Genomic DNA, 27,277 nt, shown 5'->3' on the forward strand with positions numbered 1-27,277 from the left:
GGCCCCGCCCCGGCCCCGCCCCCGCGCCTGGCCCGCCCGCCGTGGGGGCACCTGGGAAGAGGCGGAGAACAATATGGCGGATGGCGAGGAGCCGTAAGTACCCGGGCAATTCGGGCACCGGCCGGGCTGGGTTGTGACCGAGCGCGGCGGTGGGTGGTCGCCGCCGCCACCCAGGGTCCCCCCACCTCCCGCTCTGTCTCCTCGCTCCCCGTCCTCTCGCGGCGTCCAGTATGTAGCGTGATGCTGACCCTTCTTTTATTCTCTCTTTCTTTTAGGGAGAAGAAAAGAAGGAGAATAGAGGAGCTGCTGGCTGAGAAGTTAGTGCTGCCGGGAGGCCGGGGCCCTCTCCGGGGACCCCCGCCTCCCCTCTCCCCAGGACTAGGGGACCAGCCGCAGCGGGCCCGGGGGGCTGGGAGCGGGGCACCGGATCACAGGCCGCGCGGTCTCGGTCCCCGCCCGGGCCCGGCCGGTGCTGGACCGCGGGTCTGGGGACCCCCTGGCGCCCCCCTTCCAGCGCCCCGCGGTCAGAGACGTGACTTGGGAAAGGGGCTCTCACTTGCACACGAAACGAATGCTGGCCGTTCGCAAACACGGAGCCAGGCTTAATTGCAGACTTTGAGAACTTTCTATGGTATCGGACCAAGCACTCGTGTCATTTTTGCAGAATAATTGGCTCCTAGAGGAGAGTTGGCTCCAAAGAACTTATTTAGCCCGTTTACCACCCGCCCTGCCGCTGTCGGGCGCTGAGCGCTGCCGCTGAGCAGGTGTAAACAGTGCCCGCCGCCCGCCCGCACCTCGCTGCTCCTGCGGCGGGGCGGTGGGTGTGGCGACCCAGTCAGCCCGGGCCGGTTCCCACGGCGGAGCCTTAGGCTTGGGGTGTCGCCCTCCAGGTGGCATTGCATTTGCAAGGGATAGGCCTGGCGAGCTTCTTTCCACACTTCTTCCCGCCTTTCCTTCCCACTTTTGCTTAAAATGATAAAGTTTGCCTCCTTAACACTGTTATATGCCAAGTATTGTACTAAGGCCTTTTATGTGGATTACCTCATCCTTACCCTAAGTAGCTAGAAAAATCTGTAGATGAGTTTTATGGCTGTTAAGTAATCTACTCAAGGTCACAATGCTATTAATTATGGAACCAAATGAGCTGGGATACCAAAACCCAAGGTCTTTATTGCCAGGCCATAGTTATTGGTCCCTTTTGTAAAAATTGGATATTAATAATGTATTTGAATGCAGAAGTTGTGGAGTTGTAGGAAATTAGAAAACTAAAAATCATTACAAAGTAGATAGAGGAGTCCAGTCTTAGAACACACTCAGTTGTGTGATATAAAAGATTTCAAATGCTTATATGTGACATAATTGTAACCTAAAACTTTTTGTGTTCAGTGGCAACAAAAACCATCTCATAGTTTTTAAAAATATTCTTTTTTGAAAATTGGGACCTCTGTTTCAGATAAAAATGCGTGAAAAATTACTTTCATCAAAGATCTTTAAATCACATCTTTAAACTTGGAAAGGACACAGGAGCTAGATGTGAATCATCACAATTCTGAAAGTGGAGTTACATATTTATTTTCCTCTTATAACATATTTCCCGACCCAAGTGTGTTGAAGGAACAGATTGGGGAAGTTTGCAATGATCTTTTATAAATTTCAAATGTATAAAAGCCCATTTCTCACTGATTAAACAATAATCCTAAGTTTGATTTTGGCTTGCTTTGGGAACCCAGAAACAGGTAGACTGATTTATTTAATCAAACACATGCAGTTCTTACCTTTAAATAATTTATAATAGCCAAGAAAAAAGTTAAAAGCTTAAGCATAATCACATTAAATAATTCCTTTTGTATTTGGGCAGGTGTGGTGGTGCCTTTTCTTTTGGGGAAGCCATCGTAGTTGTAGGTGCGGTTTTCTTTCATACTGACGTGTGCAGCTGAATTTACTGTGTTCTGTGCAGAATGGCTGTTGATGGTGGGTGTGGGGACACTGGAGACTGGGACGGTCGCTGGAACCATGTAAAGAAGTTCCTCGAGCGATCTGGACCCTTCACACACCCTGATTTCGAACCCAGCACTGAAGTGAGAAACATTTATTTTTATTTTTAAATAACTCCTCTAATAGTTTTATTTCAAAAATAAGATGCTTTCTTTTTCACTTGCTCTCATAGTAAAAATACTAATAAAATTGTGTAAGTTATCTTGAAATACTAAGTTGAATACTTGCAACTGGTTTCATTTAAATGGCTAATATTTAAGTCATTTTTACATTTTTTATGTAATATGTTGACTTTTTTTTTTTAGTAAAAAACTTTATAATCTCATTTAAAATTCTAACTTAAATTTTACTTTAAATTTTAGTTTAAAATGATTTCTGAGAAACTCCCTTTTTAGTTTTGCTCTTAGAAGTTACTTTTGATAGGAAGATATGTATGCTTGTTTAAATTTTGGAATTTAATTCAACTGAGCATCTTTACTTAGTATTGAGTAAAACTAATTGCATGTTAAAAATTATATGAGTTCTGTGAAACAGGAATGGACTTTTGGACAGATAGTATCTTGACTTAAAGCAGATGTTCAATTAGATAAGACTTTTTTAATTACAAAGTAGAAAAAGTTGCCTTTTTAGTAAACTTTTATGTCATTTTGTATGTGTAAAGGGGATACTGTTTTGAATTAAAAATATTGTGCTCCTCCTAGAATTAAGGTACAAACTCTTGGATTTGACCAGTGTCTCATCTGAATTACTTTTCTCTCCTTTAGTCTTTGGGCAGAATTGACAGTGTTTTGCCTTTTGTTGGATATATCTTTCCTGTGCTTTCGAATTTTATTTTATTTTTTTGCCTGATTATTTAAGATACTTTTGTTAAGTGATTGTTTCAAATTGTATTTCTGTTAATATACAACTTTCTAAGAATTTTATGGTTATTTTTCTTCCTGAAGACCTTTAAACACCTTGTGCAGTGTTTGATCCCCAGTTCTTAAGATTTTTATACTTTTCTCTTTTTAGGAAGCAGTTAAATAATGAATTTTATGCTTTTCATCACTTTTCAAGATGAAAAAAAAAAAAGATAACCTTTAACTAGCCATAGTTTTTCTTTTTTCTTTTCTTTTTATTATTATGTAATATCTTTTTATTGATTTCAGAGAAGAAGGAAGAGAGAGATTGAAACATCAGTGATGAGAGAGAATTATTGACTGGCTGCCTCCTGTATGCCGCCTACTGGGGATCAAGCCTGCAACCAGGGCAGGTGCCCTTGACTGGAATCGAACCTGGGACTCATCAGTTCCCATGCTGGTGCTCTATCCCCTGAGCCAAACTGGCTAGGGCCATAGTTTTTCTTTTTAGAAATAACCTTTAATTTTATACAGTAAGAATCAATGTAAACACATTGAAATTGAAATGCTCTGAAATCATTAGGGTTATAGAATTTCAGATCTACCTTGTTCATAAATTTAAAAGTTTATTAAATAGAAAGTCTGCTCTTGATCTTCGTTTGCATTTTTCATAGGAACATCAGAAATTATGGCTTATTGTTTTAGCTTATGTTTTTTGTAACTAGGTTTTAATATGCCTTTTCATTCTTTACAGTCTCTCCAGTTTTTGTTAGATACATGTAAAGTTCTAGTCATTGGAGCTGGCGGCTTAGGATGTGAGCTCCTGAAAAATCTGGTAATATATATGTAAATACGTGTGTATATATATACATGCATGTGTATATAATGTGTGCTTTTTCTCCTTTGTGGTATTTTCCTTTTCTGTCATACTAGGAAATTTCTTTATTATGATTATTAACCTCTGTCTTGAGCCTTTGTTAGATAAGTTTAGCAAGTCAGCTTCCAGACACTCTTAATTATAAAGTGCTCAACATAAAGTCATTGATAGACATTCTTGTTTTCTTCTCTGCTCTTTATCAGAGAAATCTCTGTGCATCCTCTTGCAAAGCACTCATAATTTTAAAATGCAATTTGCAAGTATTGATTATTTCTTTTTCTCCTTAAGATAACCCACTTGGAGAGGGCACTGGCTCATGTTATATTCTAGTAGATGGAGATGTGGTTCTGAGAGGTGATGTGGCTTACCTCGCTGTTTGGATGACAGTGATGGGCCGGGAATCTAACCCAGATGATCAGTTCTTAGGTGTTGACTGAACCATGTTAATTTGTTTTTAACAACTATCATTTTAAGAGGGTACTATTTAGTGAATCTATTTTGTATACTGGTTTGAAATCCATAATTTGTGATTTAATTAATTAGTTTCATTGACTTCTGATAACCACAAAGTAGCTTTTTTTATTTTTGACAAGTATTAGTTTATTTAACAAAGATGGGTAGTAGGAGAACTGATTGAGAGCTGATGTATGCCAGGCTTCTACTGATGTGTAGAAAAGTGGAAATGCTAGAGTACACTCCTTAGAAAATGGAGTAAAAGAACCAGATAAAAAGTCAGCCATGTTGTTAAAGTTTAAATATAAACAGCCATGTTAATTTTGCTAGGAAGCACTAACATCACTCCTAGTGAAACTGCAAAAACTTAATACACTTCATGGTACTTAGTGCTGTGCTGGTTCTGTGGGGATCATCATGGTCTCTGTCCTTAATGAATACGAAGTTTCATTGGGGAGACAACTCACACAAAATAAATAGCAATATGTATGATGTACTCTGTAGGGTACCCAAATGTCAGTACCTTCCCAGAGTTCTAGAAGGGAAGGGTGGGTAGTGGTTCTGATAGGCATTGCATGCACATATTTCCTAGTGCTTAACCTTTTCCATTTTGAAGCTGTTATTTGCAAAGGAGATACATACTCATTTTAAATGTAAGGTAATTGGAGATTAGATCTGAAGAGTAGTCCTCAAGCAGCTTTAGGTGGCCATGTTATTTATTGCATTGTAATACACTCTTACACAAAAGAAGAAAATAGGGTTTTTAATTTTACCACTTGTTATTTTGCTTATTTCAGTACATAAGAGATACACATCTTCTTATAAATTGTAAGCCCCCCAATGCTCATTGTTAAAAAAATGAGTATGACAATATTATTATTACTTAATTGATATTTAGAGAGGAAGGGGGACAGAGAGAGAGAAACATCTATGTGAGAGTGAAACATCAGTCTGCTGCCTCTTGCATGCCACCTACTGGGATCAAGCCCACAAACCAGGCATGTATAGCATTGAACAATATAGACAGGTATTTGTGGGGCTTACATTTTAGTGGAAGGAAAAAGATAAGTAAAATATATTATGTCAGATGATAATAAATGTTTTGGAGCAAGGAAAGATGAAATATAGGTAGCCTGGTCAAAGGGAGTGGGCTCATGAGGTACAATTTGAGCAAAGAGGTGAGCAAGGACATTCTAGACAAAAGGGAACAGCAGGTGCAGTAGCTGTGAAATGGGAGCATGATGGTCCTGTTCAAGGATAGCAAGGAGGTCCTTACAGCTCCAGCAGAAGTAGGTAAGGGAAGTATTTTTGGAGGGGATATCAGAGGCAATGGGAGATGGCGATGTTTGAAATTAATACCACAAAAGGCATTGGAGGTCACTGAAAGAACTTAGCCTTTTTCTCTGGGTCAGAATGTCTGGGGAGAGGTTTAGGCAGATGAGTTGACAGGATCTGACTTGTAACCAGGACCACTATGGCTGATGTGTTTAGAAAAGCTGCAGGAAGAACAGAGGAGGAGGCTGAGGGCTGGGTGAAGGTTGTTGCCGTCATCTAGGCCAGAGATGACTGACGTAGGACAGGGTGGAAGTGTTGGAGGTTTGAGAGGCAGGCAGAAGATAAAGTCAACAGGATTTGCTACTGGTTTGGTTGTGGGACAGGAGAGAAAGAGGAGTCAAAGATGACAACAGGGTTTTGCCCTGAGCAACTGGAAAGATGGACTTAGCATTCACTGACATGAGGCTGGAGAAGGACAGATTTGGTGGGGTTGGTGAAAAAGACTGTTGAGTTTGATTTTGGAAACTGTTAAGTTGAGATGTCTGTTGGATATGCTTAGAAGATTGTCTGGGGCGGGGGGAAAGATTGTCCGAGATCACCAGAACTAAGCACAAGGGCTCTCAAGAATCTAGCCAGAAAAGCAGGAGGAAAACTGAATGTGGGTAAGTACAAATCCTCATGTGTGTAGGGACTGAGTGAGGAATGTGTTCTTAGGAATCGATCCACACAGTGTCAAATACGAGTACTTCAGACAGGTCAGGTCACTGGAGGTGGCAACACTGGTGACCTAGACAAGTGCTGTTTTCAGTGGAGCGGTGAGAGGGGACGTTTGTTTAGAGCAGGCGTGGGCTGATAAGGCCCATGAAGTCTTTTAGTCTGGTCCTGCCAAGGCACTAGGGATGAGTTAATTCCATGTTTGACCAAATATAGCAGGATAGTTTTTAAAAATACATATATTTTTATTGATTTCAGAGAGAAAGGGAAAGGGAGAGAGAAACTTCAATGATGAGAGAGAATCATTGACAAGTGCCTCCTGCATGCCCCACACCGGGGATTGAGCCTGCAACCTGGGCATGTACCCAGACCGGGAATTGAACTGTGACCTCCTGGTTCACAGGTTGGTACTCAACCACTGAGCTCCACTGGCTGGGCTAGAAGGCTGATTTTTAAGTTGTAATTTTGTATGGCCCTCACATGATGCTGTAAATATCCACATGGCCCTTGGCAGAAAAATGGTTCCCCACCCCTGCTTAGAGGATAAGCACCAGAGAGAGTTTGAGAAAGCAAGTATAGACTTGCTTGGTTATAGACTAACACAACTCTTTTGAGGATTTCTTGTAACCATAGGGGCAGAAAAAGTGGGAAAATTATTAACAAGTGATTTAATTTGGTCACTTACACTGACCAAGACCAGAAAAGTATAATTAATTAATGAAACTTATAATTTTTTACCCCATATTTTGCTTCTGGTAAATTTGAGCAGTGGTTGTATTGTTAGAATGCAGGACATGATCACTGACACACGAAAGTTTTTTTCTAGCCGTTTTGATTGTTTTTTTTTAATATATTTTATTGGTTTTTTACAGAGAAGAAGGGAGAGAGATAGAGAGCTAGAAACGTCGATGAGAGAGAAACATCGACCAGTTGCCTCTTGCACACCCCCTACCGGGGATATGCCCGCAACCAGTGTACATGCCCTTGACCGGAATCGAACCTGGGACCTTTCAGGCCGCAGACGATGCTCTACCACTGAGCCAAACCGGTTTCGGCTGATTGCTTATTTTAAAAAAAAAATACATTTTTATTGATTTCAGGGAGGAAGGGAGAGGGATAGAAAATAGAAACATCAATGATGAGAGAGAATCATTGATTGGCTGCCTCCTGCACCCCCCCTACTGGGGATTGAACCTGCAACCCAGGCATGTGCCCTTGGCTGGAATTGAACCTCGGGCTCTTCAGTCCGCAGGCCAACACTCTAGCCACTGAGCTAAACGAGCTAGGGCTGATTGCTTATTCTTGACTCAGTACTTTTGTTGTTGTTAATCCTAACCCAAGGATTTTTTTTCATTGAATTTTAGAGAGAGAGGAGGAAGGGAGAGACTGCGGGGTAAGGAGAGAGAGCGAGAGTGAGAGCAAGAGCGAGGGAGGGAGGGAGGGAGGGAGGGAGGGAGAGAGAGAGAGAGAGAGAGAGAGAGAGAGAGAGAGAGAGAGAGAGAGAGAGGGAGAGAGAAACATTGATTGGTTGCCTCCCACACCCGAGCAGGGCAGGAGATGAAACCCTGCAATTCAGGTGCATGCCCTTGATCAGGAATAGAGCCCAAGACCCTTTGGTGTTCGGGCTGACACTCTAACCCTGGAACCACAATGGCCAGGGCTTGACTCAATACTTTTAAGCTTTTTCTTTTACATGTGCTGTGTGTGTGTGTGTGTGTGTAATATATGTACCTTATAATAGGTATTTATGAATGGTACATGCTTAATGTTATATAAACTAAGATAAAGCTTGTATGAATTGCTTATAATAATATTCTGAAAAAAGACTAGTAAGTGCAATTATTTAGTGAGATTAGTAAAATTAAAGTATCCAGCAGTAGCAAAGCAATAAACTTTACAGATGTATTTATAAGATTATAAAACAACTGTAGAAATTTTGAATTTTCTTTTTTGGTTATAGACTAAAACTGAGTATTTACACATTTTGACCTTTCCAGGGACATAAATATTACATATGCTTCACAAGTCCCTTTAACAATTGAATACGATAATGCAGAATTTATTATTGAGAATTTGTAGATTTAGGACTACATTGAAAATAAATGTCAATTTTTTGGAATGTGAGGGAATTTCTACTTAATTGGATTTCTTTATTTCCACAGGCTTTGTCTGGTTTTAGACAGATTCATGTTATAGACATGGACACTATAGATGTTTCCAATTTAAATAGGCAGTTTTTATTTAGGTAAGTTTTAATATCCTAACAGAAATTTCCAACAGGTTTATGTGATTTGGGGTTGATTGTGCTCTGAAGACACAAAGTTCAGCCTCTTCCCACTGGTGATTTCATAAGAGAACAGCAGCTGGAATATTAGGCTCTAGTGAGATACATTGGTGGGGACATGGGAGCCAAAATCTGAGTGGTGACTCAGGGACAAAGAAGTTGTGATGGAATTTGAGCTGTTTACAGAAGGGGGAAGGAGATGAAGAATAAAGTAGAAAAAACCAAGAGCAATTGAAATGGAAGAAAGGGATAATTAATTACCTTAGACATATATGAAAGACAGAGTCCTCTAGGAATGGTTTGTTAGAGAGACTTCTGAGAACTGGAAGTGGCATACATATGTAGTTCCGAGGAAAAGTTCATTAATTTTAGTATGTAACATATAGGGGTTTGAGTGGCTAGATAAAAGTGTCTGTTAATTAAAGAATTACAGATGTGGAGAGATAATGAACTACTTTTCTTTTTCTAGTTATTAGATTACTGACAGTAAGCAATCAGTTTGTCCTGGATTTGAAAGGTGAGGTTAGGTTAGCAGAAAAGATAAGAGATTTAGGATAGTATAAAACCTCTAACTTACCTTTGTGGAAGTTCTTAAAGAGATTGAAGAATGGGTTAAACTAAGTCAAGTTATTGAAATGTTACAATGTGAACTCTTCATTTAACTTTTATTTATTTCTTTATATTGTAACCCTTCTCTATAGAAAAGTTTTTTTTTTGGTGTCCTTGCCAGTCTAACTTTGCTGCATAAATGTTCTAAAAAAAAACAAAAACTATTGAATTAATTGGTTATCATAATAATGGCCATGCCTTTCAATTTAATAATAAAGATTTAAAATAATGAAGATTTTAAAAATGTATATATGAGAGGAACATCAATGATGAGGGGGGATCATTGTTCAGCTGCCTCCTGCATGCCGTATTCTGGGATTGAGCTGTAGCCTGGGCATGTGCCCTAACCGGGAACTAAACTGAGCCTGCTGGCCTTTAATATTCCAATTTTAAATAAAATATTTCTAATCACACTGATTTTTTTAAAAAAATTTATTTTTAAAGTGTTTTTTCTGTACTTACATATGAAGGAGATAAGAATATGGTCATTTCCCCCCAGGTGTTCAGTCCAGTAGGTATGATAGACCTATGTATATAACAAAAATATGTTGTAAAAAAGTAGTAATGAAGCACTAAGTATATATTTGTGAATGATTTCTGTGAGGAGAATGAGCAAGTACTAGGAACGAATATGCCATATGCACTGAGATTAGAAGAGAGAGAATGGTTATTATGGAGGAGTAATCTTTTGAGGCCTTGTATTTTTTTAGCTTCATGAAAATATTAGTGACATTTGAATATTAGATAATGCCTTTGGAATTAATTCTTTTTCAAAAATGGATTGCAGGTTTATTACAGGACACAAAATTGATTACTGTGATAAGTGAAGGTTCTTGCATCCCTAGAATGAATCTCATTATGTATGTTTCAGCCAAGACCTGCATAGTAATATCTTGAAGTTCTGGGATTCAGACTAGATACTTGGAAGGCCCTAGGCCTGGGATAATTATTTTTTTTTACATTGAGAAATGCTACAATGAGAAATTGCCAGGAAACATGCCATTATTATGCTTTACCTAAGGGAATAAAACTTCTCTTTTTCATCTAAATAGACTTGTCAGTACTTAATTTGGAACATAAACAAGGATTGACATTTTGATTGTTCATCCCAAATACTTAGTTACAAATATTTCTTCTAAATGTTCTCTAATTAAACTCTCAACATGGATATTTTTATGTTTGAAATTATGTAGCTCATCTAGATTGATATCATGAATAATAATTGAAATATAATTTTTCCTATAGGCCTAAAGATGTTGGAAGACCGAAAGCTGAAGTTGCTGCAGAATTTCTAAATGATAGAGTTCCTAATTGCACTGTAATTCCGTATCCTTTTCACACACAAAAAAATTACTTGATTTTGTGATGCTTTTGTGAGTTTTTCTGTGCTATGAAAGACATGTTTAACACAGAGAATACAGATAAGCAAAAAGAAAAAGATCAATAGCAGTAAGTTATCTGCTGATAACATTTTGCTCTATCTTCCAGTGTTTTTTGTAAGGTTGTATACATTTTTTAATACTAATTTTTAAACTAAGCTTCTTTTAACCAGTTCTGTTGTTTATTCTGCATTATTACCCTTATGTTCTTTGTTAGCTGCATATCTCCGCTCCTAGACTCTAAGCCCTAGGCTGGATCCAGTTAATCTTGTGTCTCCTTAAAGTAGCAGACAAAAGAGAGAATCAGTATATTAACCAAATGGAAGTCTGTCAAAGTCAATTTATTTTTATAAGAAGTATGTTTTTAAAAATAAGTATTCACTTGCTTGGTTTTCATACTTTTAGATCAGTGGAATTTTTAGTATTTTGTAGAAATTCAGAGATGGGATTTGCTGTATAGAAAATCCTATAGGGTACAAAGTCAGCATACAAAATTCAATTATATTTCTGTGTACTAACCGTGAACACATGAAAACTGAAATTTAAGATACAATGCCATTTATAAACCACATAAAGAAAAACACCTTAGGTATGAATAAAATAAGTATATGATTTATATGCTGAAAACAGTGAAATGCTAATGAAAGAAATCAAAGAAGATTTAAATAGAGATTTCATGTTTAGGAATTGGACAGTTCAATATAGTAAAGATGTCACTTATCCCCAAATTTGTATCTAAGTTTAACACAATCTGCCAAAATCCCAGGAAAATTTTTGTCAGTACAAACCAGATTATTCTAAAATTGATATAGAAAGACAAAGGAATACCTAAAATGCTGGAAAAAAAAAAGGGAGGGGTTACTATCTAATTTCAAGACTTTATATGTAGTTACAATAGTCAAGACTGTAGGATTGAGAGAGAGAAAGAGAGAGAGAGATATCAGTAAAACAGAGTAGACAAGACAGAAATAGCTCTATGCAAATATGGCCAATTGATATTTGACAAAGGGTTAAGAACAATTTAACAGAAGAAGGATCATCTCTTTAACAAATTGTTGTGGGCCAGTGGATAGCTATAGACAAAAAAAATGAATCTTGACCTAACCTCAAAAAGTAACTCAAAATGGATTAAAGGTTTAAGTGTCAAACTTAAAACTGCAAAACCTTTGAAGATAACAGGAGGAAATCTTTGGGATCTAGGGTTTGGTGACGTGTTCTTTGACCAAATTAAAGGGGTGATACATAAAAAATTTGATAAATTGAACTTCATCAAAATTAAAAACTTTTATTTTGTGAAGGAGAATGAAAAGTCAAGCTGCAGATTGGAGGATACTTAGGCAGGTATTTGACAAAGGACTCAGAATATGTAAAGAAGTTTCAGAACTCAACTGTAAAAATAATGCAATTAGAAAATGGACAGCAAAGAAAGATGTTTCACTGATGTAAAAAGCACATGAGAAGATGTTCAACATCACTAGCTATGAGAAATCCAAATTATGGCCACATTGAAATATTACCACTCAACTATAGGACTATCTAAAATGAGAAATTATAATTTATTTAGTAATTTAAAAAATGCTGGCAAAAGTACAGAAGAATTGGATTGTTCATTGCTGGTGGGAAATATAAAATACTATAGCCATCTGGAAAGTAGTTTGTTTCTGAAAAATCTAAACATACACTTTCCATTCCTGGGCATTTATCCCAGATAAATGAATACTTAAGTCTGCATAAAAACTTGTTCTCGATTGTTCAGAACAGCTTTATTTGTAGTAGCTCAAAACTGTAAACATCAAAACATCCGTCAAATGAATTGTCTAATGTGATACAGCCAAACTATGGAATAATACTCAATATAAAAACATAACAACTATGAAACAATAGTTTGGATTTTGGATAGATATCAAGGCCATTATGGGTATGGAAAATGCCAATCTCAAAAGGTCATCTATGGTATGATTCTATTTATATAACACTCTAAATGACAAAATTATAGAGATGGTAATAAATCAGTGATTGTCAGAGGTTAGGCATGGTGGGGGCAGGGAAGGTGTGACTCCGATCGGGTAGCAGGTGGGAGATCTTTGTGCTGATCGATTATGTGTCTAGACTGGTGGTTACACAAGTCTACACATAACAGAATGATACACACTTGTACCAATGTTTCATTCACTATTTTGAGATTGTACTAACGTGTTTCCCCGAAAATAAGACATCCTCCGAAAATAAGACCTACTTACAGGTTTCCTTCTGAGTGAAATATAAGGCATCTCCTGAAAATAAGGCCCCCCAAGCTAAACATGAGAGATTTGGTCCACTGATTCTGAAAGAAATGGAGTCACAAGAAATTCACCAGGAAATTCAGGAATTGGATTGTTATGATGATGTTCCAGAAGATGATGACATGATTGTCATTGAATAAATGAGTAAATTCTTGATAGTGTAGGATTCACAGTTTGTCTGGTTTGTGTTGACCACTACCATACTACCGTACCATATACAGGTAAATTTCCTTTATTTTCATTTAACAATAAATGTGTACTGTATTCTTCTTCATGGAAAAATAAGACATCCCCTGAAAATAAGACCTAGCGTATCTTTAGGAGCAAAAATTAATATAAGACACTGTCTTATTTTCGGGGAAACAGGGTAATGTAAGATATAACTGGTGGGAGAAACCTGGTTGTACTCTTTACAACTCCCAGTGAATCTGTTATTTCTAAATAAAAGGTTTAAAGATACAAATACAGGCCCCTGCTAAGGAGAAAGAAAGAAACATGTACACTTTATTATCCCCATTATTTAGATCTGACCTAACCTCTGACAATCACCAGTTTATTACCATTTTCTAGAAATCCAGGGGATGGGCTTTTTTGGTCTGGCTCCTTGGGTTCCTCCCTCATTGCTGCTCCTCCAGTGCTTGCTCAGGTGCTCTTGATCTTTCTGTTCGAGTTGTCACTTATGTGCCGTTTGCCTAGCTTCAAGAAATAGAACTGAATGGGTGAAGGCTTGAATTTATTTTTTATAGCTTTGTTTGTAGGCCAAGTTTTTTCCCTCTTTTCCATTTTGCTTTAAAAACATGAATAATGGATTATTATAATTTTAGAGAAGTATAACATATATTATTAAACAAAATTGCTCCGTTAGGACAGTTAAATGCTTTGCATGCATATGGGTTGTTACAATGATTGGTTGGTTGATGCCCAGCCAGTTTTGAAGGGGGTTCCTTTTGCACCCCCAGGCAGGAGGAGACTGCTGGTAGGGTTTTGTTGGATAAAAGCAAGAGACTTAGAAAACAAATAAACAGAGAGGAAGAAAGAATTCTTTCTCTCCATCCCCATCTTCACACCCCAAAAAACAACAACAAATCATTGACAACTGAAAAAGTTGTTTTTTGGGATCTTCTGTGTTTTTTTTTGTTTTGTTTTGTTTTGTTTTTTAATATTTTTTTATTTATTTTAGAGAGGAAGGGGGAGAGAGAGAAACAGCAATGGTGAGAGAATCATTGATCAGCTGCCTCTTGCACACCCCCTCTTGGAGACTGAGTCAGGCTTGTCCCCTGACTAGAATACAAACCATGACCTCCTGGTTCATAGGTTGACACTCAACCACAGAGCCACACCAGCCGGGGTGTGTTTTTGTTTTTTATTAGTTTTGCAGTAACTCTCAAAATCACCCAGCTAAATAGGAACTATGATGTGCTTGATCCATTGCTAAATATTTATTATCTCTTGGCTTGATGCTGATGGTTGAGGATACACACATTCTGCTTTCTCAGGGCTTAGGATTTGATATAAAAACAAGTAGAAAATATTACAGTCATAAATATAATTAAACTAGGAGCCCATTGCAGGAAGATTCCTGCAAGTGGCCACCTCAGCTGCCACTACCTCTGCCGCCCACCCTGCCCTGCCCCGCCCGTGCTTTCCCTCTGGCAGCTGCCTTGCTTTCTGCTTTTCCTCCCTCTTCTAAGCTGTCTTCAGTCTTCACTCCTCCCTCCCTCAGCTTATGCAAATTAACTGCCATCTTTGTTGGGTTAATTTGCATACTCTGGCTTTGGGCAAAGCAAAGGTACGGTCAATTAGCATTTTTCTCTTATTAATGTAGATGATATAGGGGTTCAGGGATGACAGGGAGACTAAATAGTTAGGGAGAGGAGTGTTATAAAAGCAGTTTTGTCAGGAGTAGTTTGTGTTCATTTTGTCATCTTCCTTGAATTCCACTACTTTGAACATTTATCAGCTATTTCTTGTTTTAAATATACATTTATAAGTTTTTCCTATGGTATTTTTGAACTCACTTTACAAATTACAAATTTAGCAGTTCAAGTTCCTTTACTTATATTCAGACATTTCAACAAGATCCAGGATTTTAATGACACGTTCTATCGACGTAAGTTGTGTTTTTGAAATTCATCTCTCACTGAATTCTATTACTTGGTTAGTAGCTACTTGAAAGCTATTTAGTTGTTTTCATATATTGGTGTTGCTTTTTAGGAAGGTTGTTGGCGGGTTGAAAAGAGCACAGTGCCATTGTTTTAATTCTTACTTGACTCCATTAACTGCATTTTGCTGCATTGACTTGAGTAAGGATTATTCAAGGATTAGCAGATGTTTGTATATATGTGTGTTATAATAAAAAGTGGGTGTTTTTTGTTTGTTTGTTTGTTTTTTGTTGTTGTTGTTGCTGTTAATCCTCACCTGAGGATGTTTTTTTCCATTGATTTTATTTTTATTTTTTTTATTTTTTAGATAGAGTGAAGGAAGGGAAGAGAGACAGAGAAACATTGATGTGAGAGAGACACATTGATTGGTTGCCTCCTGCATGTGCCCCAACCAGGGTTGGGGATTGAGCCTACAACCAAGGTATGTGCCCTTAACTGGGATGGAACCTACCCTCAGGCCTGTGCTTTAACCACTGAACACCCCAGCTAGGGCTAAATGTGATTTTTGTGAGTGTGTGTTTTCTTAGAAGGTGTAAATTATATTGTACCATGGCACTTTTATTTTATTTTATTTATTATTTTTATTTTTTAAATCAATCTTTATAGTTCCTATTATTACAAAGGTTCCTCATTTCTTCCCCCCTCCACCAGGTTCCCACCCCACCCTCCGCTCCCCCCACCCCCCATTGTCCTCATCCATAGGTGCACAGTTTATGTTCAGTCTCTTCCTCCCTCCCTTTCCCCGATAGTAAATCCCTTTTCAGATAGTAAATCAGTTACTTAGCATTTTCTCATATCAATAATACCTCCACATGCCCAATGATACATTTCACACAAAAGACATTTCCAAATAGGTCAACCAGCCTCATCCAGGCCCCTCCCAAGGCACTCAAAGATCAACACCCCAGCGCTATACTAACTCGACACATCCAGATCTAAGCCTTCATCACTTGATTCAGCAGACCCTCAAGTTCCCACAAAAGTTTCCAGCCATGTCTGAGAGGCAGCCTTGGGGCGGGGGCAGGCAAGGAGCGAGCTATTCCGGGCCTGGCTGCTCTGGGCCTGGCCTCTGTTGCTCTGGTCCGTTCCACAACCAGCTGCTCCGGGTCTGGCCACTGCCGCTCCCGACCTGGTTGCTCTGGGCTTGGCTGTTGCTGCTCCGGGCCTGGCCGCACCCAACCCGGCTGCTCTGGGCCCGGCCGCTCCGGGCCCAGCCGCTGCGGGCCTGGCCGCTCCCAGCCTGGCAGCCGCTTTTCCCGGCCTGGCCACACCTGACCCGGCTGCTCTGGGCCCGGCTACTCTGGGCCCGGCTGCTCCGGGCCTGGCCGCTCCCAGCCTGGCAGCCGCTGCTCTGGGCCTGGCCGCACCCGACCCGGCTGCTCCAGGCCCATCCGCTCTGGGCCTGGCCGCTCCCAGGTACCATGGGACTTTTAAAAACTAAACTTGAATTTTTTTTTTCTTATAGAATTTCATATAATTGTATGTGGACTGGACTCTATCATAGCCAGAAGATGGATTAATGGCATGCTGGTAAAGACTTCAGTATTGCAGTTCTTTGAAGTTCTTGCTGTTGCTCTTAACACACTGAAAATTAGAATTGCATTTCATATTTTTTTTAAAAATCAGATTTTAATTTCAGTTAAGTTCATGTACTTGTTTATTGCTATCATTAATTTTTAGATGAGGACCAATATTGCCAATATCCCTTGATTTGATATATTAATATTCAGTCATGCTATTGATTTGTGGAATTACTTGACAGCATGCTTTATATTTTGAATTCTTATCCTCTTCTCCTTTTAAACCCTTCAAATAATTTTCCTAGATATCTCTTCTCAATTATGAAGATGGTGTATTAGATCCAAGCTCCATTGTCCCTTTGATAGATGGGGGGACAGAAGGTTTTAAAGGAAATGCCCGGGTAATTCTGCCTGGAATGACTGCTTGCATTGAATGCACACTGGAGTTGTATCCGCCACAGGTAACCCTAAAAAGCACCCGCATTTGTTTTACAGTATCTTGGGATGGAATTATGTTGAAATATTAAGTCTATTCAATATTTAGGATTTTTAATTAGGGGTAACCATATTTTAAAAATCATGCTGAGAAGAAAAATGATAAAATATGAAATTTGCTTTATTTGAGGGGAAAATATAGCTTTGCTACTATTGTTTTCATAATTTATTTTTTATTTGGATGAGGGATTAAGGGATGGGTTTTAAAATTGTATGTTGGATAGAGCTACCATCTGTTTTCCTTGCCTGTGATTGTTTCTGGGAAATAAAGACACCAGGGATGAGAATGATCGTTCCAAAGATGAGGTTCTTCCATCTATGTATCTACTTTAGGGGACAGTTAGAATTTTTATCTATTTATGAGTATTCACTTGGAATTAATTTCATTCTGTGAATTTGCTTCTGTTTTATACATTCAGATTCAGAGCAGGGGGTAAGGTGAATTATAATGAACTGTTATATATAAATCATAACTAGAAGTTAAATTTTAAAATAAGTCATTGTTTTAAATCCACTAAAAAGGGCTTGGTTTTTAGGTTAATTTTCCCATGTGCACCATTGCATCGATGCCCAGGTTGCCGGAACACTGTATTGAGTATGTCAGGCTGCTGCTGTGGCCAAAGGAGCATCCTTTTGGAGGTGAGGAACCTAATTCATAATCCAGAGTCACATGAAGTATTCGTCTATTTATTCATTGGGATAATTACATAAAAACCAAGTTGATTCATGTTTCTGTTTCTGTTTTTCTCTCCTCTGTTTTTCCCTAACAGAAGGGGTTCCATTAGATGGAGATGATCCTGATCACATTCAGTGGATTTTCCAAAAATCTTTAGAGAGAGCATCACACTATAACATTAGGGGTGTTACTTATAGACTCACTCAAGGTAAGTTAGCAAGTTGCCATGAATAATGATTTGGGATGATGCTTTTTTTACTGGCTGGGGATACTTTGGAGGAAATAAATGATACGTTATTTGAGATACTACCACCCGTTTGAAGTTCAGTGAAGGTAGCATGGGAATAAAATTTTCAGATGCCCCACAGTTGGAAATGAGTTCAGCAGAATCCACACTACTACTTAGCTAGAAGACTTTGATAAAACCATTGAATCTTATCTACCTAGTATTGGAAATCAACTCATTCACTTTATTATTCAATGAAGAGCAATTTATCACCTTCTGGGGCAGTCTGTTTCACACTTGGACTAGACTGTTAGAAAACTACTCTATATATTGAGCAGAAATCTCCATCTTTAATTTGGTCTGAGTATTGTCCTAGGGTATACCATATATATATAAACCTAACTCCCTTAAGTAATAGCACTTAACACATTGAGAACCGTGGTCATATTCCCTCCAAATCTTTATCACTGCCATGAACCTCCCTAATTCCTTTAACCCTTTGACATGTGCCTGACTTAAGTACCCATCATGTTATTTTTCTATAACCATATTTCAGTTATCCATAATTTTCTTAACTAGGTTAGAATCTACATAGAATATATAAAATATTCTTATTTAAGGTAACAGCCTTCTGATAATTCTGACAATTGATGTAGCCTTAGAGGAGAGTAGGGTTTTTTGTTGTTTACATTGGTCCTATATTTTCAACTTTTTGAGGTAATTGCCCATGAAAATCTAGAAGTTCTTTCATATATGCAATTGCTAAGCCTCATCTGTAAGACTAAATTGGCAGAGAATTGATGTCTGAATCATACTTCTGGCCCTAGATTTTAGGTTTTATCTCATTCTATTGATCAGGCCTTCTTGTACTTCATATTTCTTTGTCTTGTTCACAAGGATGCCATGAAACACCTTTCCAGATGTTCTAAGCTAGTCAGAGTGACTAAATGAGACTAGTGAAAGAGGACTTGTCTCAGTGAACTATCATAGTGCTCAGTCTTAGGGATCAGTGCTTCCTGATCTAGGAACTCACAGTTTATCCTTTATAGAAATTTTCCAAAGTCATTGTCAAGTTTTTTTAAAATCGGCCATTTCTGCCGAAACCGGTTTGGCTCAATGGATAGAGCGTTGGCTTGGGGACTGAAAGGTCCCGGGTTCGATTACGGTCAAAGGCATGTACCTTGGTTGTGGGCATATCCCCAGTAGGGGGTGTGCAAGAGGCAGCTGATCAATGACACTCTCTCATCGATGTTTCTAACTCTCTATCTCTCTCCCTTCCTCTCTGTACAAAATCAATAAAATATATTAAAAATAAAAATAAAAATAAAAATAAAATCGGCCATTTCTCTTCTGTGATTATTTTCTTATATATACTGATATCTTAGTAATGTCATTTGAAAATTCCATTCTTACTGCTTTTTGCTTCCTGAATTCCCCCTATTCTGACCTGCTTTGTGTTTCTTGACCACAGCAAGCTTATTCCTGTGTTAGAGCTCTAATATCCTCCTGATTCTTATGTTTGTACTGCTCTTCCTTTGACCCCCTCCAGCCTGGCTGCTTATCCCTTAGGTACCAACCAGTTCTCCTGATCATTCAACTGAAAATGACTTCTTAACCATTCAGTATTTTACTTTTTTTTTTTTTTTTTTTTAATATATTTTATTGATTTTTTACGGAGATGAAGAGAGAGGGATAGAGAGTTAGAAACATCGATGAGAGAGAATCATTGACCAGCTGCCTCTTGCACACCCCCCACTGGTGATGTGCCTGCAACCAAGGTACATGCCCCTGACCAGAATCGAACCAGGGACCTTTCAGTCCACAGGCCAACGCTCTATCCACTGAGCCAAACCGGTTTCGGCAGTATTTTACCTTTTTATAATTGCTCAGAACGAATGCTAGTCTCATTTTTCTCTGCAAGGAATGTTGCATATTCGCACACTCATATGCATCCCTGCTCTGGGGCCTTTGCCCTTGCTGTTTGCAGAAATGCTCTTTCCCTAGGTCATTATGTGGCCGGGTCTTTCTCAGGGTTTAGGTTTCAGCTCAAACTATCACCTCATGAAAAAGGTCTTCCCTGATCATCCCAACTGTAACATATACCTCATTTCACTTTTCTTCATAGAACTCTTCAGTATCTGAACTTTCCTAATGTACTTACTTGAGTGTTAATCCCCCACACCAGCATGAAAGCTCTATGAGACCAGGTGTGTTTTGTTTTGTTTTGTTTTGTTTTGTTTTGTTTTGTTTTGTTTTGTTTTGCGTAACACCTAGAATAGTGTCTGGCATATGGTACACATTTGGTAATGGTCTGAATTAATAAATGAATTCAGTTTGTCCTGATCAGGAACTGGAAACTCTTCTTCATATGTATTCTCATTCATCCCTCCGTACCTTTGAGCAGGGTGCATGCTTTGCAGCCTGGTGATTAAGGTTCTTCACAAGGAGTACAAAGTAAAATGAGAAGTGAAGTCCAGCTTTTTTGAGGGGTGGAGGGGATGGGGAGTCCTTATCATTTTGGCAGTTGGGGGTGATCAGGCCAGCAGGGTAAGGCAGTAAGAGACGACCAGGCAAGAAAGCAGGTCAGCGATTAGGAGCTAGCAGTCCAGGATTGTGAGAGGGATCCTGGATTGGAGAGGGTGCAGGCTGGGCTCAGGGGAATTTCATGAACTGTAAGATTTTTGGCCAATCTCTTCTTGGCCCCCTTCCCTCCTACCCTCTGAGATTTGTCTGTTCCATATTTCCATGCCTCAGGTTCTATTTTATTCATCAGTTTATTTTATTCATTTGGATCCTTGTTCATTTATTTTGATTTTTAGATACTATTGTTGATAGGTATGTGTTTATTGCCTTTTCGTTGTTCATATTTTGGCATTTTTATTTTTTATTTTTTTTACTTTTCTTCCTCTTAAAAAAAAATCCTTCAACATTTCATGTAATGCTGGTTGGTGGTGATGAAGTCATTTAGCTTTTTATTATCTGACCTTCAATTCTAAATGATAGCTTTCCTGCGTAGAGTAATCTTGGTTGTAGGTCCTTGCTATTCATCATTTTGAATATTTCTGGCCTGCAAAGTTTCTGTTGAGAAATCAGCTGACAGTCATATGAGTGCCCTCCATAGGTAACTAACTGCTTTTCTCTTGCTACTTTTAATATTCTCTCTTTGTCTTTTGCTCTTGGTATTTTATTTTTTATTTATTTTGTATTTGAATTATGATATGTCTTGGTGTAGGTCTCTTTGGGTTCCTCTTGTTGGGGTTCTCTGTGCTTCCTGGACTTGTAAGTAAGTCTATTTCTTTTACAGGTAGAAGTTTTCTGTCATTATTTCTTCAAATAGTTTTTCAATATCTTGCTCTCTACTTCTGGCATCCCCATAATGCAAATGTACCCTTGAAGTTGTCTGAGAGGCTCCTTACACTATCTTCATATTTTGGGATTCTTTTCTTTTTTCTCTTCTGATTGGGTTTTTTGCTTCCTCATATTCCAAATCATTGATTTGATTCTTAGCATGCTCAACTCTACTGTTGAGTTCCTGTAAATTATTCTTTATTTCAGTTAGTGTATCCTTTATTTCTGACTGGACCTTTTTCATGTCTTTGAAATTCTCGATAACATCCTTGAAAGTCTCACCAAGTCCATTGAAGCTCTCATTAAGTCATTAAGGAATGTAACCATTGCTTTGAACTTTGTATCTAATAGTTTGCTTGCTTCCATTGTATTTAGGTCTTTTTCTGGAGATTACTTCTGTTCTTTCATTTATGACATGTTTCTTTTTGTCTCTGCATTTTGGCTGCTTCCCTGTGTTTGTTTCTATGCATTGGTAGAGCTATGTCTCCTGGAATTGATAGAGTGGCCTTGTATAGTAGGTGTCCTGTAGGGCCAGTGACTCAGCCTCCCAGTCACCTGAGCTGGAGGATTTAAGTGTGCCCCTGTGTGGGCTGTGTGCATACTCTTCATATAGTTGAACCTTGATTGCTGTTAGCATCACTGGGAGGAATTGACCTCCCTGCCAGTTGGCTGTGAGGACCAGCTCTGACACAAGTGTGAGAGCTGCTGTGCAGGAAACACCCTATGGAGCAGGACTTGCTTAAGTGGGGTGTTTGTGCTCACTGGGCCTGCTCCTTCAGTGTGTCACTTGTGAATGAATAGAGTTGTAATCTGGTATGGTCTGAAGCTGTCCACCAGGTGCAGTGGTTCTGGAGCCTCCCAGGAGGTGCAAAGTCAGCCATTGCCTGGGGCTGCCTGGCAAGAATTACAGAGAAATACATATTTCTCCTATTTTTATGGGCTTGGAGGTGCTCAGCTGAGGCCAAGCTGTGAAGCAAGGCAGGCTGCTGTTAGTGCTGCGTCTTGTGCCTCTTATTAATAGGTTTGGGCACACTGATGGCAGTTGCTGCTTGTTTGAGAGATTGTAGGAATGTCTGAAGCCTGAGCCAGGACAGGCCATTCATATGGAAAAGCCACTGCCAACAGCCTGGGTGGGCCTGCAAGTTGGTTGGGCTGGGATATCAGGAAATCACCAGGATGGTTTCAACATTGTGAGCCATGCTGATGGGAACTCAGATGCAGCTGCCAGTTAGCTCTGTGACAAGGGCAGGGGAGAGAGGTCTCAACATAGGAATAATGACCTCTTTGAGTACCCTTGTTTGGGAGAAAGCTACCCCTGAGTTCTTGGGCCAGTGCTAGATAATCCAGTTCCCGAATGTCCCCGAATCCCTCCTAAGTCGTTGCCCCAGGGCTGGAGCTCAGTGGAAGCAGGACTGTGTAAGTCTGAGTGGTGGCCCTTTAAGAGGAACTGCCTTGGTCTCCAGCATCCTCCCTGTCACTCAGCAACAATCCCGGCTGGTTTTTGCAGTCCAAAGTTTTGGGGATTTCTCTTCCCATCTCTGGAAACCCTGGGTTGGGAGGTCTGGTGTAGGCCTGGGAACCATGGCTTCTCATTTAATGCCTCCGCAGGCGAGATATCCCAATTAAAAACACACCACACTGCCCGGCTGGTGTAGCTCAGTGGTTGAGCATCGACCTATGAACCAGGAGGTCATGGGTTCGATTCCTGGTCAGGGCACATGCCCAGGTTGTGGGCTTGATCCCTAATGTGGGGCGAGCAGGAGGCAGCCAATCAATGTTCCCCGCTCATCATTGATGTTTCTATCTTCCTCTCCCTTCCTTTCTGCAATCAATAAAAATATTTTAAAACAACAAAAAAACCACACCACACCTTGGTGTCGGACCAGCTCGTTCTGTACCTTTGCCCTTCCTACCAGTATTGATATACTTTTATTTTTCTAGTTGTAGGACTATATAATCAGATTTCAGGTGATTCTGAATGATGATTGTTCTGCATTTTAGTTGTAATTTTGATGTGGTTTTTGAAGGCGGTGAATATTGTGTTTACCTATGCTGTCATTCTGGTTCTTGCTGGGCAATATCTCTTCTACTCCTTGCTGTTTGTGACTCCCCGCTCCTCCTTTCACTACGTCCTGCTACATGTGGCTCACTGGAGAATATCCAGCTTAACCTTCATCAGTTAGCTTCTCCATACTTCTGCTCTGGAATTATACATAATCATGTGGTCAGAATTAACTTTTTAAAATCAGCTTTCCAGATTTAACTGACTTCGTGTCTTCTAAGAAATTTGCCCTTTTTTTGAAGTTTTTGAATCCTGCCTACACCAGAAATCCCATCTTTCAGTGCTCCCTCATACTCTAATTAATATAGGTACTTGCCTTTGTAGTTTTTTTTTTTTTTTTCCTAAAGTGAACAATTCAAACGTAGTCATAAAATAGAATATTTTCTACTTAAAAAATTAGCGGAAACCGGTTTGGCTTAGTGGGTAGAGCGTCGGCCTGCAGACTGAAAGGTCCCAGGTTCGATTCCGGAAAAGGGCATGTACCTTGGTTGCAGGCACATCCCCAGTAGGGGGTGTGCAAGAGCAGCTGGTCGATGATTCTCTCTCATCGATGTTTCTAATTATCCCTCTCTTCCTCTCTGTAAAAAATCAATAAAATATATTTTTTTTAAAATTATTTAAGGTAGAGCTTTGTACATTGCTAATCTGAGTGCTATATAAAAAGTAGGGTAGAAATAGAGGACAATGCAATAGAGGAGTGCAAGCTGTAGAGTGAAATGAAGATAAAGTAATTCTTGTTCTTTATAGTTTACCCAAACTTCCCTGAGTGTAGTGTTATATCGTGTATCAGTTAAGATTATGCACTTTGGGATGATCTGGATTTCATATACCACCCCATCACTTACTAGGCAGATAGCTGTAGATGTGATATAATTTCTCTCAACCTCATTTCCCTTGTCCTTAAAATCAGAGTAAGAAAATTAACCATAAGGATGTTAGGAAAAGTCAGTAATATCTATTTCATTTTCACAATGTTTTTGAAACATAATAAACACCTAATTGTTAGCTGTTATATCATGTTCTTATCTATGAAGCTTAGCGAAGATTTAACTTTTCATTGCTACTGTAACTTCCTTAAGAATCTGAACATGCTACAAAAGGATGGGAATGTGGAAGAAGATTGCTTCATGGTTCAACTTAAGTCTGTTTTGGCACTTGAAAGCCTGACACATCAAGCTGTGGAAAATGTTATTTAATAAATCGTATTGCCTAACTTAAAATAACTACTTTTTGAAAGAAATTATCATGTTTTATCCGTATGTTTTTTCAGGGGTAGTAAAACGAATCATTCCTGCAGTAGCTTCCACAAATGCAGTCATTGCAGGTGAGGAAAAAAGGCCATCACTGTTTTCTTGCCTTTAGTTTTTGATTCGATATCTAAGTTGACATTTCTGCAGCTTCTTGATCTCAGAAAACTGGTGTGATAGGAATGTGATATCTTTTAGTGTGGATGGCCTAATTAAGCTGTCCAAAAAGAATTAGCTATTAGGCCTCGTATATAATTTGTTTTATATTATATCACAGAGTGGTCTGTAGCAAGCAGACATTTTCATACCATTTCTGTTTAATCATAACAGGCTGCTCATTAATTTGAAAAGGAAGGAAAACATTATTCTATTACTTGGACTGTCCAAAGCAAATATAAAGTGTTATTTTTTCAGTGTTTTAAAAATAAGAGCATATAAATTTTAATCTATTTTTAATCAATAGCCTTGTAAATTTATCTGTTCTGATTTACAACTTACTTTCTAAAATTTTTTAAAAATTTTTTTGTTTAATTTTAAATGTTTAATTTTCATTGAGTTAAAGCACCTTTATTTTCTCCCCTTTTCAGCTGTGTGTGCCACTGAAGTTTTTAAAATAGCCACAAGGTAATGAGTTTTATTTTTAATGTGGATGTAAATTTCTGTTTTGATCTGATTCAGTTATTTAAATGTGGACATCTTTTCATTACAGCGCATATATCCCCCTTAATAATTACTTGGTATTCAATGATGTAGATGGACTGTACACATACACATTTGAAGCAGAGAGAAAGGTTAGTATTATTATACTAATGAGAACTGTTTTTGATCATGCATACTTTGATTTTTAAATATTAATAAATAAAATTGCCCATACCCTTTCAGAACCTTAGTTACTATATATCTTTTGTAGTGGAGCCTGAAAGAAATACTATGTAGCAAAGTAATTTAGGAAAAATGGCTATTCTGAAAAGCATAGATTTTTCAAGCATAAACATTCGCTCATAGGAAATATGCATGGTTATAAAACAGCTTCATTTTTATTTCATTACTATAAAGAGACTATTATTGGTGCATGTGCCGCTGTGATTTATTGTGTTTCATATATGTAGGAAAATTGTCCAGCTTGTAGCCAGCTTCCGCAAAATATTCAGTTTTCTCCATCAGCAAAACTACAGGAGGTTTTGGATTATCTAATCAATAGTGCTTCTCTGTAAGTGTTCTGGACTTCTATTATGTTGTAGAAATAATTTTTGAGATTTTAAAACTTTAGAACTAGGATTGTTTGTTAAAAAGTGATCTTTGATTTTCCCCTCATACTTGTATTTAGACAGATGAAATCTCCAGCCATCACAGCAACATTAGAGGGGAAAAATAGAACCCTTTACTTACAGGTGAGAAGTGTGCAGTTTTCATTTCTTTCACAATTATATTAAAAGTCCAATTTCATTTAATGTGTTTACATTAAAATAATTTTGTTTTCTAGTCAGTAACTTCTATTGAAGAACGAACAAGGCCAAATCTCTCCAAGACATTGAAAGGTATTTTAAATGAGTATATTTAATAATCAGCTTCTTTTTTTGGTAAAAGTGGCAATTCCTTTTAGATTAGCTGTTAATACTTTCTTCATATAATGATACCATCTTAAATATTTATATCTTTAGAAATAATAGATTTAATTATTCTGTTAGGAGAATACACGAAAATTTCTAAAGAAATCAAATATATTGTTTCCTTTAATCAATATATTTTTACTGATGTTTATCTCAACCATAACATTCTATAGTTTGTGTATCTGTGAATCGTTATCATTTTTGTTGAGTTTTTTTTCCCCCCTTGGGTTAATTATACTTTTTCCGTTTTAGAATTGGGACTTGTTGATGGACAAGAACTGGCAGTTGCTGATGTTACCACACCACAGACAGTACTATTCAAGCTTCATTTTACTTCTTAAGGAAAATAATTCTGCACATAATATTAAATGTATGGAAATACTATACTTTGTGGATGCTAAGAAAATTATTTTTAGCATTAGTATTGCTGAAATTTGACATTTTTTCTTTTTAAATGTAATGAGCCATTCTTTTTTTTAATAACTTTCCCTTGAAGACAGAATTTGGGGTTGGTGCTTGTAAGCATTTTCATTAATAATATGGGAAATGATGCTTAGAGATTATGAGCAAAAATGTATAGGTTCTTCTAGAGGAGACAAACACCCTCTTGTGTGTGGATTTTGTTATTACGGTCAGAGTGCATTCCTCAGTTTTCATTCGGGCACCCACATATACAAAAGATGTCCCTTTAAAGAAAATAAGAAAATTAAGTTCCAAATAACATTAAATGTTACAACTTGACATCTGGTGCATATTGAACATAGTCTGTATCTTGCTTGTTTTAATATTCATTTAATCGTGGCTGTTCAAATGAATATTAACTTTTGCAAAGGTTACCTTGCCCATGATAATTTGTAAATGGTGTTAGAGCTGAATACCTGTGCATGGAAATTAGAAATATTTTCATGTGTTTATTTGAGGTGCCATAGAGGCCAGTATATGCAACATTAAAGTCAAGACATGGTTGTTTAAAAGAAAAGTTATCATTGATGCTTTCACACTATTTATTAATAAAATCATATGTTGTCTACTTTTCTCACTGAATCTTTAAAAAATATATTAAGGATCATAAGTAGTTCTGTAGTATCGTAGGAATAAATTTTAAATATATAGCAGAATTACTAATACAAAATTTTTATAGCGCCTGCATTAATATTTTGACACAGTAAATATCTACTGTTTTCATTTAATTTGCTCTCACATAAATATTGTAATGAAGAATAA

At 38.1% G+C, this 27,277-nt stretch overlaps 1 protein-coding gene across 3 annotated transcripts; it reads left to right on the plus strand.

The window, feature by feature from the left end:
• Positions 1 to 27,083, plus strand: UBA3 (ubiquitin like modifier activating enzyme 3). 3 transcript variants are annotated; one of them, XM_084901722.1, is made up of 18 exons: positions 1 to 93; positions 276 to 317; positions 1,958 to 2,078; positions 3,589 to 3,669; positions 8,316 to 8,398; positions 10,292 to 10,372; positions 14,774 to 14,817; positions 16,335 to 16,399; positions 16,695 to 16,850; positions 17,421 to 17,523; positions 17,655 to 17,768; positions 24,467 to 24,520; positions 25,031 to 25,067; positions 25,153 to 25,234; positions 25,553 to 25,653; positions 25,771 to 25,834; positions 25,927 to 25,981; positions 26,306 to 27,083. In XM_084901722.1, the coding sequence occupies exons 1-18, from the start codon at positions 74 to 76 to the stop codon at positions 26,392 to 26,394; spliced, it is 1,392 nt and encodes a 463-aa protein (XP_084757848.1). In that variant the 5' UTR covers positions 1 to 73; the 3' UTR covers positions 26,395 to 27,083. The 3 variants fall into 3 exon arrangements, with proteins under 3 accessions (XP_084757848.1, XP_084757849.1, XP_084757850.1); XM_084901723.1 differs by lacking the exon at positions 276 to 317 and having other exon boundaries at positions 15 to 93; XM_084901724.1 differs by lacking the exons at positions 1 to 93; positions 276 to 317 and adding an exon at positions 344 to 631.
• Positions 27,084 to 27,277: the final 194 nt, after the last annotated feature.

This window comes from Pipistrellus hanaki (genome assembly GCF_964339955.1).
Source record: "Pipistrellus hanaki genome assembly, chromosome: 13".
In the NCBI taxonomy this organism is placed as follows: Eukaryota; Metazoa; Chordata; class Mammalia; order Chiroptera; family Vespertilionidae; genus Pipistrellus; species Pipistrellus hanaki.